This window comes from Pteropus medius, unplaced genomic scaffold (genome assembly GCF_902729225.1).
Source record: "Pteropus medius unplaced genomic scaffold, Ma_sr-lr_union100, whole genome shotgun sequence".
Lineage (NCBI taxonomy): Eukaryota > Metazoa > Chordata > Mammalia > Chiroptera > Pteropodidae > Pteropus > Pteropus medius.
Genome location: NW_024340697.1, coordinates 27,336 through 43,931, shown reverse-complemented (window position 1 = coordinate 43,931; position 16,596 = coordinate 27,336). Strand labels below are relative to the sequence as shown.

Genomic DNA, 16,596 nt, shown 5'->3' with positions numbered 1-16,596 from the left:
GGTAGGTGCCTTGGAAAGCACTGTCTTCTGAGATGAACATGTGAAGGGTGGGGGTCTCAGTGCGGTCATAAATGGATATTCAAATTGAATCTACTTGTAGATTAGTTCAGGATTAACCTCCATTTTCCTCATAATCGAGGTAAATTGTGTTACACCTGACACTGGCAGAGACACAGATTATATTTAAGCTTAGATTTCAAAACCGCCCATGACTATTTTGGCAGGATGTATCTTGGGTTTTTTTTTTTTTTTTTCTTAAGCCATACACATGCAGACTGATTTTTTTATTCAGGCTGCCTAGAAGGAGCTTTAACCTTTGGTTGCTTTTCACATATGAATACCATGCTGGACCATTTGGCTTTCGTGGAGTAAATATCTTTTAATTTTAAGAAGCTGTATTGTAAACAGTCTTTTTCCTTCTATGTTTAAAGAGGATCATTTCTCTGGACCTCTAATATTTGCAAACCCCAAGGGAAAGGCTGAGCACATGAGTCAGTCATCCGGACGCTGCCATGAGGTGACCACTGAGTCTGAGGAACAAGAGGATAAACTATGGACTCTTGTTTCGGTCTCCCCCTCGCCACGGTGTGGATAATAGTCTGAATGTTTCGTCCTCCTCACAGGTTGCCACATGATCATCGGTTTCTACTGTTACAGCTGTTCCTCCTCTGTCCTCCTGCCTCTAGGTTATTAGGTTCCTGCAAGTTCTTTGGGAACTGATCAACACTTCAAGCCAAAGATGGCGGTGATGAATAGCCTGAGAGCCATCCTTCAAGCTTCTCCATGCAGATTGCTGTGGAGAAGTTTCCAGATTCCGAGGCCCATGCCAGCGAGGCCCTGCAGCCTCTACACCTGCACTTACAAAACGCGGAACCGAACCCGTGAGTCCACTGCTGCCCTAAAGAGAGCAGGAGGCTTGTTTCATGAGAATGCCGTGTGCTGAGGATTTGTAGATAGGATGTCAGTGGCATTCTAAGTGGGTTTATATGCCTTAAGAACCGTGAGAATTAACTACTTGTTCTCTCTTTGTCCTCTGAAATAAATGGGGAAAGTTCTTTCTCTCCAGCTTTATTGAGACATAATTGCAATATAACGTTGTGCGAGTCTAAGGAATTCCAGGTGACGATTGGATACACGTATAGATTGCAAAATGATTACCATAGTAAGGTTTGGAAAGGTCTGGACCGGTTTTAACATGTTAAAAGGATGTCATGCAAAAATAGGACAAGGGAGACGTCCCAGTTGCAAATACTTTGGAACCTGTTCTTCATTGTTTCTTGTTAGCAATTGTCTCTTTAGTAAGGTTCATGCACAGACTGCGAATTATTTCTGTGACTCTCAACGTGCTGGAAGTTGCATATTAATGTTTATAGCAGTCCAGAACAGTAGCTTCACACTCTGGAGCATTCTTTCCCGAGTTAACGAATAGCAGTTCCTTCGGGCTGCCCAGCTCGCCAAGTGTGTGTTCTGCTGTCAACACAGCAGATCAAGTGGTCTTCCCTGCAGCCTGTCGCATCTCGTGCCCTCCAGAAGTAGGAGTCACCATCCGCATCTCCGTGGGGCAGGGATTCTCCACTGTGGCACTACTGCCATGGGGGTAGAGTTGTCCTGTGCACGGTAGGAAGTTGGAAGGCATCCCTAAGTGTGTCGACATTCCTGAATGTCCCGAGGGACAAAATAAACCTGGTAGAGACCCCCTGGGGCGATAGGAGAGGATAATGTGTGTGTTGGTGGAGAGATGGGTTTAATGAAATGGCGAAGCATATTTTATATATTTTCCACTTTTCCCCTTGAATTGACTCAGACTTTTCAAATGTTAGCTTCCTTCAGAATTCTAGGTTCTTGAACGTTTCCTCTATGGTTTACTCTCTTTGACTCTATGTGCACATAAAAGGAATTCCTCAGTAATGCTCATCTAGCTAAACGCACTGCCTTGAAACTGCTTCACGAATACATTTTTATTGAGAGTTTATTTTGTTTCCTCCAACATTGATTGTATTCCTTTGAAATGAGCTGGCCAGAGTCAATACATTTCTGGTTGCTGGGTGTGGCTTCCTCCCAGCCGGCCCACTTCCTGCCCAGACTGGCTTGGTCTCAACACTGGCACTTTGTGGTCCAAGGCTTCAAGTGGAAAAAAAAAATAGTCATGTTTACCTAGTTACTAAAGTTGTACTTTTTTTAACAGAAAGTTGAAAGTTATAGTACTAAAATCCGACGTGCTCCTGTCTTTAGGATAGTTTTGTTTCTTTCGTGCTGGCAGGAACAAAAATGAGTGGTGGCTTAGGGATGTGGGGGCTTCCCTTGATTAATGTCCCACATCAGGTGTTCTTGTTTGTCCGTTACTAAGAAAAACAGGTGACAGTCACCGTCTGATTTTGTTTGGGGCCTATTACGCCATCCCTCCCTGTTTTCTGGTCTCTGTTGCCCTGGGCACTGAGCATGTCCTGTTCTGCTATCCTGGTGTAAAGACGGTACTCACTGTGTCCGGAAGCTCGGTACCCCAGCAGAAGGCCCAGTGTGCACTTGTGACCAAGAATGACCCAAGAGTGTTGAGGGTTAAGAAAGATCACTGGGGTGTCCTTCACTATGCCGGCCACACAGTGAGGATACCCTGTTGGCAGCTACTTGTGGTCCTGGGCTTGTTTTATCCATCACCATCTTTATCATCATCATGGTCTCAGCGGCTCCCTCAGGTGTTTGACCGTTTTTAGGATTGGGTGAAGCAGAATAAGTTGCACATGGAGGAGGAGGATCTGGCAAATTCGGGAAGCAGCATTTCACTAGAGCCCTGAGCTCCCCGCTGGTCCTTCAGCCCCCACCCTCCCCCCAGGTGATCACTGGCTGTCAACTCAAATTGCTGTTTGCTGTTAAGTCAAGCAGCAGACCGTAAATGTTGGCAGTCCTAACTGTGAGACTGGTGATAAGATAAAATAAAGATAAAAGCCTTGTACCTACTACCCAACAGGAAAATAAAATCAACTTCACTTAGTGTATCATCTAGTGAAATTTAGCCTAATATTCACATTAGAAAAAAATTAGGCATGAGATCTTAAGACCATGATAAAATAAATTTGATAATGTTAATTCTTTTATAAAATTAATTATTTTTTTATGGTGACATTGGTTAATGAAATCCAATAAGTTTCAGCTGTACACTTTAACAGTAAGACATATATATATATGTTTACACTGTGTGTTCACCTCCCATAGTTAGATTTCTTTCTGTCACCACATATTTGACCCCCTTTAACCCATCTACCTGCCCGCTCCCCACAAAATCTACTTGTTTTTGACAAAAATTAAAGTTGTTTTTAAGAGTGAAGTTGTTTTGATCTAAGAATGAGGTTGTTTTATAAATAAAGTTGTTTTGATATAAGAGTGACGTAACCTGTGTCAGGATGTCATGTCATCTATTCTCATTGACAAGCGCTCAGTAGCTCAGCTGCTGAGGGGCACCGCGGCAGCTTATCCATAAAAGTGTATGAAGAAACAATTGTGGCACAGGGACATTTAGACTGTAAGTTCCCAGAGTTTGTGAGGACTGTCTGAGAGTGTTCGGTCTGGGCAAGTTGGCGACTTGGGCCATCTCAGGGAGTTACTCAGTCTTCCTGGTCTCTCCCATGTAAGCAGGAGGTATCCATATTATTAAACTTACGGTTTTCTTTGTTTAGTCTGTCTTTTATCATAAAGGAGGTTAGCCAAGAATTCAGAAGGGTAGAGGGAAAATTATTTGTCTTCCCCCTAACATATAACGTGTAATTATTTGCCTCCGCCCTGCTCTGCAAGCCAGAACTGAGCTGGCTTTCAATCACTTGCAGATTGAATGAAGATGACAAAGACCATCACTGGGAAGCTTTCACTCTCCTTTTAATCTCTATTTCATATTGCCCTACTGAGCACATTAATTTTTCTCTAAAAATCTTTCAGGTTTATCTTTTCCTTGCCTTGCCCACAACCACCAGCCTAGTTCCGGCCTCTACTCCATCTTCCCAAACTCCGGTCTTGACATTTTCTCCAGCCACTCTTACCTTTCCTTCTACTGAACTCATCCTGCATTCACTCTCACCCCGTTTAGCACCTAACCATGCCTCATGTAATGTGTATTTGCTTTATCTGCTCAAAGGGCCTGTGTCAACTCCAGGTCTTTAGGGCCTGAGTCCTATACTTTTTCTACAGGCCCAGGCTGAACTTGGTACCAGGCACAGAGGAGGCACTTAATGCTTATTTTACTGATAAGGAAAACCAAACCAGTTGATACTAAGGCTCTCTACCCTTACCTCACACCCATAGCCTCTCCAATCAGGCAAGCAGGTTTACCCCAGACATCTGCGATCACATGATCACACCTGCCTGTTTCTCTCTCATTTCTTAAACTCCTTGGCAATGCTAATATTCTACCCAGGTTTTGCACAATGCTGCCTAATCCTCAAAGCTCACTTACATAAGAAGTGAACTCAGCATGCATATTTATATGGGACCATATAATCCCTCCAGTGGATTTCATCTCCCTCTGGTCCTCATTGCTCTGACATCTCTGCTGTGATTCTAGAAGTGTTTGGGCCTCTCCTTAAGGGCTTAAGTGTCTCTACATCCCCCATTTTCCTCTTTGTCATGGTATGACACTGTAGGGGAGGAAAAGTAATTTTTCCTCTACCTTAGGTTCTAGGCTGAACCCCTCCCCCATAATAAAAGACAGATTAACAGGGGAAAAACAAACAGAAGTTTAATAACACGGATACCTCCTGGGTGCATAGTAGAGACCCAGAAAACTGAGCAACTCCCTGGAATGGCCCAAGCCACCACCTTCAATATCATCTTCAGCTAAAGACAAAAGAAGATGTTGGGGAAGGGGAGTCAGTTATGGGGAGGTTATCGGGAAAAGCACAGTAAACAAGAGGATGATTGTTATGCAGATCGAAGTCACCTTCTCCATTTATGAGAGTTTCTGGAGACTTGGTCGTCCTCTTCCTGGTGCGGAGAGGGAGACACCTTCACAAATGGAGATTTCCATTATATATGTAAATGTCTTAAGAAAAGGTAACTTCTCAATTTTCAGAGCCTCTCGGGTGTCAGCCATTTCTTAAAAATAATCAGGCTAAAATAATCTTTATGCCAAAGAGATTTTGGGGCAGCCCACCTTGTTTCCCATCGACAGGGTCCCCAAGCCCTGAACATCTTACTTACATATCTCAAACTGGAAGAAATTATTCTTTTTCTTCCCAGACTCATCAGTATGTTTCTTAATTTTTCCAAAACCGTAGAGTGTGCCCCCATCTCAACTGGAAGCCTATAATATTACATTGCGTGTAAGGAATCCAGAAATCTTCAAAATAGTAAGCTAAATTATAGGATGCATGCTATGCAAGCCTTTATTTCTACCAGCCGCACAACTAAAACCTTAATGCTTGGTTGAATGTTCACTTTTCAAAAATTCTTCCTCCTCTTCCCCCATTTCCTTTGTTAAAAAAAAAGTCCGTTATTGACAATTGCGTTAATTTCTCTCTGTGTTTAAAACTACTTTGGCAGTTGGGGCCCAAGAAATTATCAATAAAGAAAAGACATTTGAGAAGACCCATTTTCTCATGTTGCTAATCTCCACGTGTTTTCCTGTCATCACAGGACTGGGTCGCACTTAGTTTAGGCGAAATTAGAAAGTCGACTGGGAGGCTTTAGTTTGACAAGACAGCAGAGGCTGCTCCTCTGCTAGGGGCTCTCTGACCTGTGTGTCCATGTCCTCTGCTTTCGTCAGTCCATGAAGCTCCTAAGTGGCTAAGTTCGGAGACTTCTAGTCATCATTAGTGTCCACAGGCTTTCCGCAAATGGAACAGCCTGGTGTGTGATCCCGGATAGGGCACATTCTGATGGCAGGCCTGACGTGCTTTCTCCTAGTGCACCCACTCTGGGAGAGCATGGACCTGGTCCCAAGGGGTGAGCGCCAATCACCCATCAACATCCGGTGGAGGGACAGTGTCTTTGATCCTGACTTAAAACCACTCATCATCTCTTACGACCCGACCACCTGCCTCCACGTCTGGAATAACGGGTATTCTTTCCTCGTGGAATTTGAAGATTCTACAGATAAATCAGGTGAGAACCAGACTGGTAGGCTCATCTGAGTTAAGGGTACACTGTTGTGTTGGCACAGGCCACATCACACTGCCTCTATGGCAGCGCGGACCTCTTTCGTTAACAATAACAGGACTCATTGGACTTACTTTTTCAATGTATGAAAAAAGCCCCTTCTAGTTTTTATGCACATTTTCTCCTACTAGTATAGAGTACTTTTTATTAATAAATATGCCTATCTCTAAGTATAGATTCATAATTGATATAGAAATAAGGTGTGAAATAAATTAAAGCTTTGTCCAAAATTTATTTTGTATGTGTTTATGAATATAAAGTGATTTTCCCTGCTCAATAAGTTTACGAGACACTTTTGTATTAAGTAGTAATACTGTTTAATCAGATTTAACTGATCAGATTTCAATACCTTTGAAATGGGGCGAAAAGAATATTCGAGTTTGCATGAGGTTACAGTCTTAAGTAGTTAAGAATAGTTGCATGTCAGAAAATGGAAACTTGCGTTCTGTTAATTTTGTTAATTAAATAATGATACCTCATTTAAAAAATAACAGAATTTTAAAAACATTTTAAAATTCAAACATTATATTGCTTTTGCATCTTCTCTTTTTTTTTTTTAGCCTACCTAGACATGAACTAATCTGAATGATTTAAAGCTTGCCTGAAGCTTTTAGTGTGTATTGAAAACAGAATGTGATTAATTCTATGCAGGTTTTCTTTCTGTTTTCCCCTTTTTCAAACCACATTTAATGGTATCAAATAGTCCTAATTAGTCTGAAATAATTATTATTTGAAATAGTGTATTTTAAGGCTTAAGGAGGGGTTATCAACCAGTGGCAATGTTGCCACCTCTTCCTTCCCAGGGACTGGGGACACTTGGCAACGTCTGCAGGCATTTTATGTCGTCACAACTGGAGGGCGATAGCGTGACCAACGTCTAGTGAGTCAAGGTCGGGAATGTTGCTGAAGATCTGACAATAGACAGGACAGCGTCCGCAAACAATTATCCAGCCTCAAATATCAATAAAGCTGAGATTGAGAAACCCCGATCTAAAGAAAATGAACTTCCTCTTATGAATATGAGGAAGTGAGTTCATGAAAGTGTTCGTGAATGAACTTAACGCAGAAGTGGAAGTGTTCACTCCTGTGTTTATCCTGGCTCTAGGGTTCTCAACTGTGTCCTGGTTTTCCTTGCATCTCCCTAGTGATACCCAGATAGACACAGCCCTCTGGCCCAACTGCAAACAGACTGACCCTCCGCTGGCATTCATCTAATCTCTCTCTGATTCTCTTTTCTCTGACATGCTTCTCTGCTGTTATTCAGGAAGGATTCGCGTCTGACCTTAAAGGCTTAGGTGTCTCTATGTTGTCCCCCATTTTCTTCTTTCTCTTCCATGGTATCACAAGACCCCCAAACCCTGAACATCTTATTTACATTTCTCGAACTAAGAAGAAATTACTCCTTTTTCTCCAGATTTATCAGTATCTTTCTTAATTTTTCTAAAACCCTAGAGTGTGTCCCCATCTCAACTGGAAGCCTGTAATATTACATTTCGTATAAGGATTTCAGAAATCTTGAAAACGGCATGCTGAAGTCCTGTGTTCCACGTGACCATCTTGCATGTAGCAAACTCTGCTTGTCTCCCGTAGAGCTCTACCGTTACTCCTGCCAGAACTGGACTAGTGGGCAGACCCAATCTAGAGAACGCCAGCTCTCATACGTTCACTCTGGATGCACAGCAACCCTCTCAATTAATTAGTCTCAATCCCAGCTGGGTCCTTGGCAACCTTCTTTCTTCTCTTCCGAGGGTCCTAAAGAGTAGTCAGTCTTCTAATGACCTTGACAGTCTAGGGACTGTTGCCAATATATTATTGCTTCATTGAGTTAGAAATCTTAGAAAGTTGTTTAATGGGTTTCTTAATGAAGTGAGTTAATCCCAAGATCATTCAAGGCAAATAGCTTTTTATTTTATTTTTTAGTCATGTTTTCTCTTTTGAACAATAGATACAAGAATTCTTATCCACCCATTTGCATGGGCAATCTCATATGGAAAACAGATGACCAACATGTTCCTTATAAGAGCTCTTTAGATACCCCCAAATACAACTACTTAAATAATTCTTTGATCTTACCTTCCCTAGGAGAGTCAGACACACTCCTTTTATAAAATATGCAAGAAAAATTGTAGAGAGGTTGCTGATTCTCCACTTGTTTTGTCAGGAAGGACCAAAATAGAGAATCCCTTTTCATTACGATTTAACAATTACTTTCTTTAAGATACCATTAATCTTTAACAAATACCTAACTCTCTTTCTCCTTCTACATTTCAGTGACTGCCTCCTATCTCCTGCTTATTCTTCACTTCTATTTCTCCATGCTGTTGCAAAATAATCGATAGCATTCAAAGAGGAAGAAAGAATGAACATAAAAAATAAAGAAAAAGGAAAAGAAAGCAATGACATCCTAGAAAGGAAGAAAGGCAAGAAACAACTCTAATCCTAGAAAAGAATCTAATAAATATCAATGTCTATAAAGTTCCCCCCAAAATAAAAGTAGGAAGTGCGGCTACAGCGCGCTTTGCAAAGAACCAGGGATCAAGTGTGCAAGGAAAAGAGCTGGGGAAGGTATGTGACAAAATCGAAACATACCAAACCTTATGGGATATAGCAAAAGCGGCGCTCAGAGGGAAATTTATAGATGAAAATGCCCATATTGGAGAAGAAGAAATTTCTCAAATCAATAACCTAGCCTTTTACCTTAAAGGAGAAAGAAAGGAACAAACTAAACCCAAAGCAAACAGAAGGTCATGATCAAGAGCAGAAATTAATGAAGTCAAAAGTTGGTTCTTTGGGAAAGATCCACAAAATTGACAGGCCTTTAGCTAGGTAGACCAAGGGAACAAAAATAAAAGAAGACTCAAATTACTAAAATCAGGAATGAAAGAGGGGACATCGTAACCAGCCTTACAGAAATTAAAAGGATAATAAGAGAAGGTATGTGAGCATCTCATACCACCGGTCTCTGCTGGGTATTGTTTTGTTATTTGGCTCCCCTGAATAGGACGCAGCTGTTGATTTTAATAAGTGTATGTGAGGGATGCAAAATATTGGGGGGAAGGGCACTGAACTGTGCCTGGGCTGAGTCCCATGGATGATTCCTGAAAATTATCACCTCCTCTACAATTTCTCTCTTCAGCAATGTCACCAGGCATTAAAGAGAAGGAGAGATGAGTCCCACTGATCTCCTGAGAATGCTTCCTGCCCTATCTGGCTTCACTTACTTTAACTTTTAGGGGGCATCAACAATGAACTTACTAAGAATGCTTTCACAAACACTTTAAATTCTCCTTCCCTATTTTTCGTCTTACATCCACTTTTTTTTGGAAGAAACAACATAATGCTTTTTAGTAAATTTACAGAGTGGTGTGACCATCAGTACAATCCAATTTTAGAGCATTTTCATCTCCCCAAAAGGCTTCATGCCCATTCCTGCATTTACTTTTATTTGTACGGGACCTGTGTGTGACCTTTCCCCTCACCATCTATTTCTCTGCTAGCTCCCTCACCTCCATGTTAAAAGCAGAGTGAACACTGCAGAGAATGTCTACCATAAGCCTGACACTATCCTAGGTGTTTTATATTATCTAATTTTTTACAAGTTTAATCCCGTTTCATGTTAGAGTACAAAAAGAACAAAATATCAACAACTTCAAATAAATAAGTATGTAATTATTTGATATATCTTACCACTGCTCTGCTAATTCACTGTCTTCTGCCTCCCTTCTCTGCCCCGTTTCTTGCCAATTACCTGCCCCTCTCATTCACACATCTGCGCCGCCTAACTAACAAACCCAACAGACACTTTACAGTCTATTTCTTTAGTGACTCATTACATTAAGGATCTCCTAAGTGTCAGGCACTGTGCCAGGTGCTCAGAATAGAAAAAGGAAGAAGGGATGGTCCTGCCTTTCAGAGGCTCACGGGGTGCTGGAGAGACAGACCCTTGAAGAGACGATGCTAATGTGGATCGCCTAACACTGGGAGGAAAGTGTGCCCGTGGGGTCTGGTAGGAGAAGGCTTCCCGGTGGAGGTGACACCTAGGCTGTCTATGCAGAGGTGAGCGTGTGAGGCAGTGTGGTGCTTGTATTAGGTGTTACTAATACAAGAAGGAAGCGGCAGACGAGGAAATCCTGATGTTGGCAGGAGCCGATTCACGGGGAGTTCTGCGGCCCGCGCTGAGGAGTGGGAAATCTGGGTGCAGCTTAGCTGGGTCTGTCACTAGGCTGTGATCAAGGTGTCAACCACGAATGGGTCTCATTTCAAGGCTTCTCTGGCAAAGGATCCTCTTCCAAACTCACTCGAGCGGCTGTTGGAGACATTTTATTTTTATATCAGTACACTTTAGTACCATCCTATGAATTTAGTGAATCGCATGGTATTCTCTACACCTCCCCTGTCCCCCGAAGAAAAGTGGTCATCGGTGACTTCACTCACCTCTTAAAAAACTCCTTCCTTTTAAAGAGGAAGTTAGGCAAATTATTTTCAAAAGCAGACCATTGCATGACATATCCAGGGTACTTGGTTGTTGGGATCGAATGCACTAAACTCTAAAGGTCATTAAGATAGATGAGGTGGATGGCTTTTGTGTTATATTTGTTTAACCATGGACAGACATTACAGGGTTGGATTAGATGGAAGAAATGAGGAACTAATATGCTTTAGCGAATTCAAGCAAAAAACAAAACAAAACAAAACAAAACACCAAAAAACCAGCACCACCCAAACTCTCAGGAAAAGTGACTTAAAAAATTTGTATGTGAATCTTTTGCCCATACTACAATGTATTGATTTCATTAGTTCTAGAAAACTTGAGTCTAAACAAAAGGTATTTATTATCCAACACAGTGAAGCCAGTGGTGAAGTGTGTGGATGACTCACATTGTTTACTCCATCCAAAAACAGATGAGTAATAATTTTTAACTTGTGAATTTCCTATTCCATCTCAATGGAAAAAAAAACACTAGTATCTTCAGAAATTGCAGAGCAAAGTATCAGTGCATAAACAAGAAAGAGAATATCTTTTGTCCCCATATTTAAGTTTTATGAGATTGGATTGGATGATATGTTGAAAGAAATTTGCATTTTACTGTACCCACAAAAATACCTGGGCACAGTAAATATAGAACATAAAAATAAGTCAAAAATTGGCCTTTAACAATTGCATGTAGCCTGGAGTGTAGTTAGATCTCGGTGTCATTCAAAGTGCAGGTTCTCCTCTCACACATGTATTAAGTGTGTGAGAATCAAGTTTAGAAACACTTGTATATAATAGAGTGTGCTCCATCTAAGACAGTTCATATAGAAGGTCCGCCCACAGATTTAGCCTTTTCCCTCCAATCATCCACGGCGTGAAAAACTGTCCTCTAAATTGTTGGATATGCCATTTCAGTGATCAAGGGAGGACCCCTGGAACATAACTACCGACTGAAGCAGTTCCATTTTCACTGGGGGGCCATCGATGCCTGGGGCTCCGAGCATACCGTGGACAGCAAATGTTACCCAGCAGAGGTATGTTGAGAAGCTTGGGAACAGTGACAACTGTGGAGAAGTGGGGCTAGTTCTGAGTTTCTGGTTTTAAGAAATTGTCAGAAAGAATCAGGTGATTCCTATAAATCTAAATAGTTCTCTTGGGGGCATATTAGGTTATTTTCAGTTATTACATGTAAAATGATAACTGCCCTCACCTCAAATAATATGAAGTAGTATGAGAGATTCTAATGTGTTTTTTTCTTGGGAACTAGGCTAGGCTCAAATGGCAAGTACAAAGCAGGCAGTCGACCATGCCCACTGGTTCCGATCTAGATGGAGTAGAAACTAGCAGGGGAATTGGGCCTGGTCAGTACCCAGGTGGGGAACCACCCTAGAGGCTCAAAGTGCATGGGTGTTAAAAAAAATCCAGAGCAACAATGCAGAGCCACCAGGTCCAGTCATTAAAGTGACAGAAGAGGCGGGAGGAACCTAAAAGGAAGACAAAATGTCAGAAATAGAAAAAAGAACAAGGATTGTAGTATTTCTAGAAATAAAACTGATTTAAAAGCTGGGTCATGAGGAGAGGAGGTCGAGGTGGGAGGCAGGCAGTAGGGCCAGACAGGGGCGAGGTGAGGCAATGCATGAAAGTCTCTGCCAGCAAGCTGGTGATGATTCAGTCATGAATGATGGATGAGGAATGATCTGCAGGGAAATATAAGGAGCATATAAGTAAATTGAATTTTTTCTTACAACTTTCCCCCTAATTTACTTTTAAATGTTACCTTAAAAAGAAACACATTTTAAGTGGTTCTCTCTTAAAGAAATGTGTCTTCAATTCTTGCCTAATTCCCATAGGGAGAATTTATTTCTCTCAAGATAAACATCCCTCCTTTAGATGCAAGCGGATTTGCAATATGAGTGTTTCATGCATATCAGGATGGGAATGGACAAATGTTGCTTCCTCACTGAAATGTTACTCACTTTGCTATATATATTCTGTTTTGCTCCTAAAATAAATCACTCTATTCCAAAGTAATAATAGTTGCTGTTGCCGTATACACTTCTGCTTGTTCTTTGTTTCTATCTCATTTTACATCATATCATTGTATGCTTTTCCCAGTGGCTTTATTTTGGGTGAGGAAACATGTTAAAATATATGTTAAATAAGGCTGTCTGTTTGTTTTGGAGCGATCCTATGTGGTCACGTGTCAAAGCATCTTTTCATGGTGTTTCAGCTGCACTTGGTACATTGGAATGCAGTGAAATTTGAAACTTTTGAGGATGCAGCTCTGGAAGAAAATGGTTTGGCTGTGATAGGAGTATTTTTAAAGGTAAAAATGTCGTACGAGCTTTAAGTGATGTGTATACAGTCTTCCAGGATGAAAAGGTACCATGCTACAGTGTTAAGTTCTATGAATATTGGGGTAAAAATAAACAATGGTTAAAATATACTAGATTGTTATGAATATATTTCAAATGGTATAAAATCGCACAGTTCAGTAGAGTGGTTATAAGCCACATGTGGCAATTGAGCGCCTAAAATGTGGCTATTTTGACTATGGAACTGTTTTTAATTTTAATTAACTTAAATTTCAATTTAAGAACTGACACTTAAGTGTTGGAGCAGGGGCCCCTTCCCTATCAGCAAACAGCCCACTCATGCGTTCTGTCTTGAATTTAATTCAGTGATATTTATAACATTCTAAATTACTAGTTTAAGTGTAGTTTAAGTCATGTGGTTGGTTCGTTTTTATATAACCAAGTGATTAAATTTAATTCACATTCTTATAGTTTCAGAAGTGAGATGTCAATTGTTTTTAATATTTTCTCATTGCTTCTTTAGCTAGGCAAACATCATAAAGAGCTACAGAAATTGGTAGATACTTTGCCATCAATCAAGCATAAGGTAATGTGTTTTTCCTAAATCACTTGAAATATATTTTATGTTTCACTCTCAGAGGAAATACTAACAAGGCATTTTGAACTGGAAAATGTAATTCATTTCAGTGTAATTCAAGTTCTCCTTGAAAGTCGCCTAGAAAACAGTTCGCCATTTATGATGCTGGTGTGTTGAGAGAAACCCTGGCCCTGGCCCACCTTTCAGGATACAGAAGTGGTTCCATTGGTGGGCACTGGTCGCTCTGGTTTTGCTGCCATGGCACTGGGCCCTTGGGGACTCGGGACCATAGTGCTGCCCCCTCCTCTGCTCCCGACAGCCGCTCCTTGTAAATCCTTGTGGAAACACTCAGAGCAGCCTTCTGACTCTGGCTGCCCTCCCTCAGGCAGGGGGCAGAGGAACGTTGGACAGAGACCTGGCTCGTCCGCCCTTAAAGAGCAGTTAACCCATAGCCTTCAGGTCAGACGCCTTTGTCCAGCTTCAAGATGAATTGTTCAGTGTGCAGAATCCCACAGGGGCTGCTCCCCGGAAGTCCACATACTCTCTCTTTCCCTCTGCCTGCCTCTCCGTCTCCCCCTTTTCTCTTCCCTCCTCTCTCTCTCTCCCTTTTTAGGCAGGATCCTGGCTGCTCCTAATTCGCCTTGTGTTTTAGAAAGGGGGATTGAAAAAGAGAAGCCTCCTTCCTTAAGCACCAGGCCGCACCTGATGCCTCCCAAAGAGTTCAGAGGAGCCCACCCACTGGAAACTCACTAGAATGGAGGGAGGAAATGGGTTCTGCTGTGTTCCCACTGAGCGGTGTCAGAAGTACACCCTTAACTGCAGGGACACAGCAGGGTGTGACTCAGGTTCTAGGGCACCCCTCTGGACCGCTGCGGGTCCCCAGACACTCTTGGAATCACCCCTTGTCATGCGATTCCTGAGTGCTTTTCCCCATGAAATGATAGCTGGTGACCCTCTCTTGGCCAGGACGCCCTTGTGGAATTTGGGTCATTCGACCCTTCCTGCCTGATGCCAAGCTGCCCGGATTACTGGACTTACTCAGGATCCCTGACCACGCCGCCTCTCTCCGAGTCCGTCACCTGGATCATTAAGAAGCAGCCCGTCGAGGTCGATCATGATCAGGTACGTCCGTGCCCCGTTCCCACGTAAGGAAGGCTGGTCTGCGCCGTTCCAGCAGGTCTGGGCTCAAACTCTGGTGTCAGGTTTTGTAAGTTTCTAATATCTTCCAGTGCTTGTACTTTTTTATTAAAATGTGCTCGTGTCTTGATCTGGATGTGAATTAGGAAACGCTTCAGATTAACCAGAGAGAGGCGTTAAAACAGAGAAAAACATAACCTTTTTACTTTCATTCTTGACAGTGACATATGTTTTACACATTGTGTATTTTATATATAAATATGAATCTCTATATAAACAAGACCCTTTTCAAGGGAAGAATGAAGGCTGGAAATGGATGTGCTCAAAACCCTTCAATTTTCTTAAGGTAATTTTGCTCTGGAATTTCAAGATGAAAACAGAATCCAATAATGTCTGTCTAGAACTTTTAAGTCAGTTGTTTTGAACTTGGAACTTAATTTTTCCTTAGAAACTAAGTTTAAGTGGTGATTACTACGTCAATACACAAAATCCTGTTTGAGTCATAATATATCTAAACTACAATAATACTTGCTTATACTTGCTGTATGGGACTTATTAATTACCAAGCATCTTCACATGAACAGAAGCTTCCAAAATCTTTTTTTATTTTTTGAAGCCAGGATAACTGATACCAATACCTATCAAAGATTGGACCCAAAGAAAAAAAGAAAGGAAATTACAGACTGATGTCTCTGAAGAATATATTTTTAAAAGGCTAAAATAATACATCAGAAGCAGAATCCTGTGGTATATTAGAAGAAATATATAACTTTGTCCAAGTAGTATTTATTTCAATAATGCAAGGATAGTTTATTATTAAGAATGATATTACTATAATTCAGCATAACAGTGAATCTAAATAGAAAAATCATATAGCCATTTCCATAGATTCTTAAAAGCTATTAGCAAAATTCACCATTCAGTTTTTTAAAATTTTCAATAAAATAGAAATGACTGGAGACTTCTCTAACTTGATAAAAGAGATTAATCTCAGTTCTAAAGTAAATAGTATACTTAATATAGAAAGGATAATTACCATATTAGTTTTATATTAAATTATATTCTAGAAGTAGTCAATACAATGAGACCATAAAGGAAAAAAAAAAAACTTAGAGAAACAATTAAAAAAAACTACTAGAAAGATAATTTTTTAATTAGTGGAATACAATATTAACCTCTAGAAATAAATACATTTGACTTATAAATTACAATCAATTAAAAGATATGATACAAAGATATAATGGAATAATGGACACTACCTATAATATAAACAAAAGTATATAAAATACCTTGGTATAAGCTTAACAAGAAAAGTTTAACAAGAAAACTTAAAACATTTCTGAGAGACACAAAAAAGACTTGAATTCTTAAAATCATACCATGTGATTGAATAGGAAGGCATCATAAAATGCCTTTGATGTCAGTTCTTGAGTGTTACTCTCTGTGAATTGTTTATTCTCCAATAATTGGTGTGGTACTGGCACACGAAGAGATCAATCAAGGGAAGAAAATAGTAATCTCAGTAATATGTCCAAATACGTATGAGAATTTAGTTTATGATAAAGGTAGCACTCAGCTAAGTGGGGGAGAAAAGATGAGATTTTTTTCAGTAAATGCTGTTGAGGGTCAACTGAGCAGATATTTATCGGGGGAAAAAGGAGGGATCCACCATACCTTATACAAGAGTGTATTCCAGAAATATTAAATGTTAAAAATATTACCATAAAAGTACTAGGATAAGGATAGGAAAATTTCTTCATACACCTCTGCGGGAGGAAAAATAATTTTCCTTCTGCCATTCTAGGTGCTTGGCTGAGAACTTCCTATAATAAAAAAGACAGATTTGCACTCCAAACGAGCTGCCCGTTTGGATTTTCTCCCAAGTGAACTTTACTTTGCTGGCTTTACTTAATAAAATTGTTAATGTTTGCTAAAGGAAAGTGGGGGAGGTG

General features: G+C 40.7%; 1 protein-coding gene and 1 long non-coding RNA gene across 9 annotated transcripts in view; one reads left to right on the top strand and one right to left on the bottom strand.

The window, feature by feature from the left end:
- The window catches only part of CA5B (carbonic anhydrase 5B), a 56,841-nt gene that overhangs the window by 36,185 nt on the left and 4,060 nt on the right, over positions 1-16,596 (top strand). For all 7 annotated transcript variants that reach the window (XM_039873346.1, XM_039873353.1, XM_039873344.1 and 4 more), the window contains 6 exons: positions 687-881; positions 5,890-6,087; positions 11,531-11,649; positions 12,846-12,941; positions 13,454-13,516; positions 14,474-14,629. In XM_039873346.1, the coding sequence (XP_039729280.1) occupies positions 740-881; positions 5,890-6,087; positions 11,531-11,649; positions 12,846-12,941; positions 13,454-13,516; positions 14,474-14,629 (774 nt within the window). In that variant the 5' untranslated portion in view covers positions 687-739. The remainder of the gene's footprint in view (positions 1-686; positions 882-5,889; positions 6,088-11,530; positions 11,650-12,845; positions 12,942-13,453; positions 13,517-14,473; positions 14,630-16,596) is intronic.
- The window catches only part of LOC120611079 (uncharacterized), a 15,077-nt gene continuing 6,508 nt past the window's right edge, over positions 8,028-16,596 (bottom strand). Inside the window, exons 2-3 of one of the 2 annotated variants that reach the window (XR_005655075.1) lie at positions 14,546-14,775; positions 8,028-10,447 (exon numbers count right to left, since the gene is read on the bottom strand). This is a non-coding gene — a long non-coding RNA (uncharacterized LOC120611079). Of the gene's footprint in view, positions 10,448-12,267; positions 12,313-14,545; positions 14,776-16,596 lie in introns of those variants that run through there. The other variant, XR_005655076.1, reaches the window with a different exon arrangement.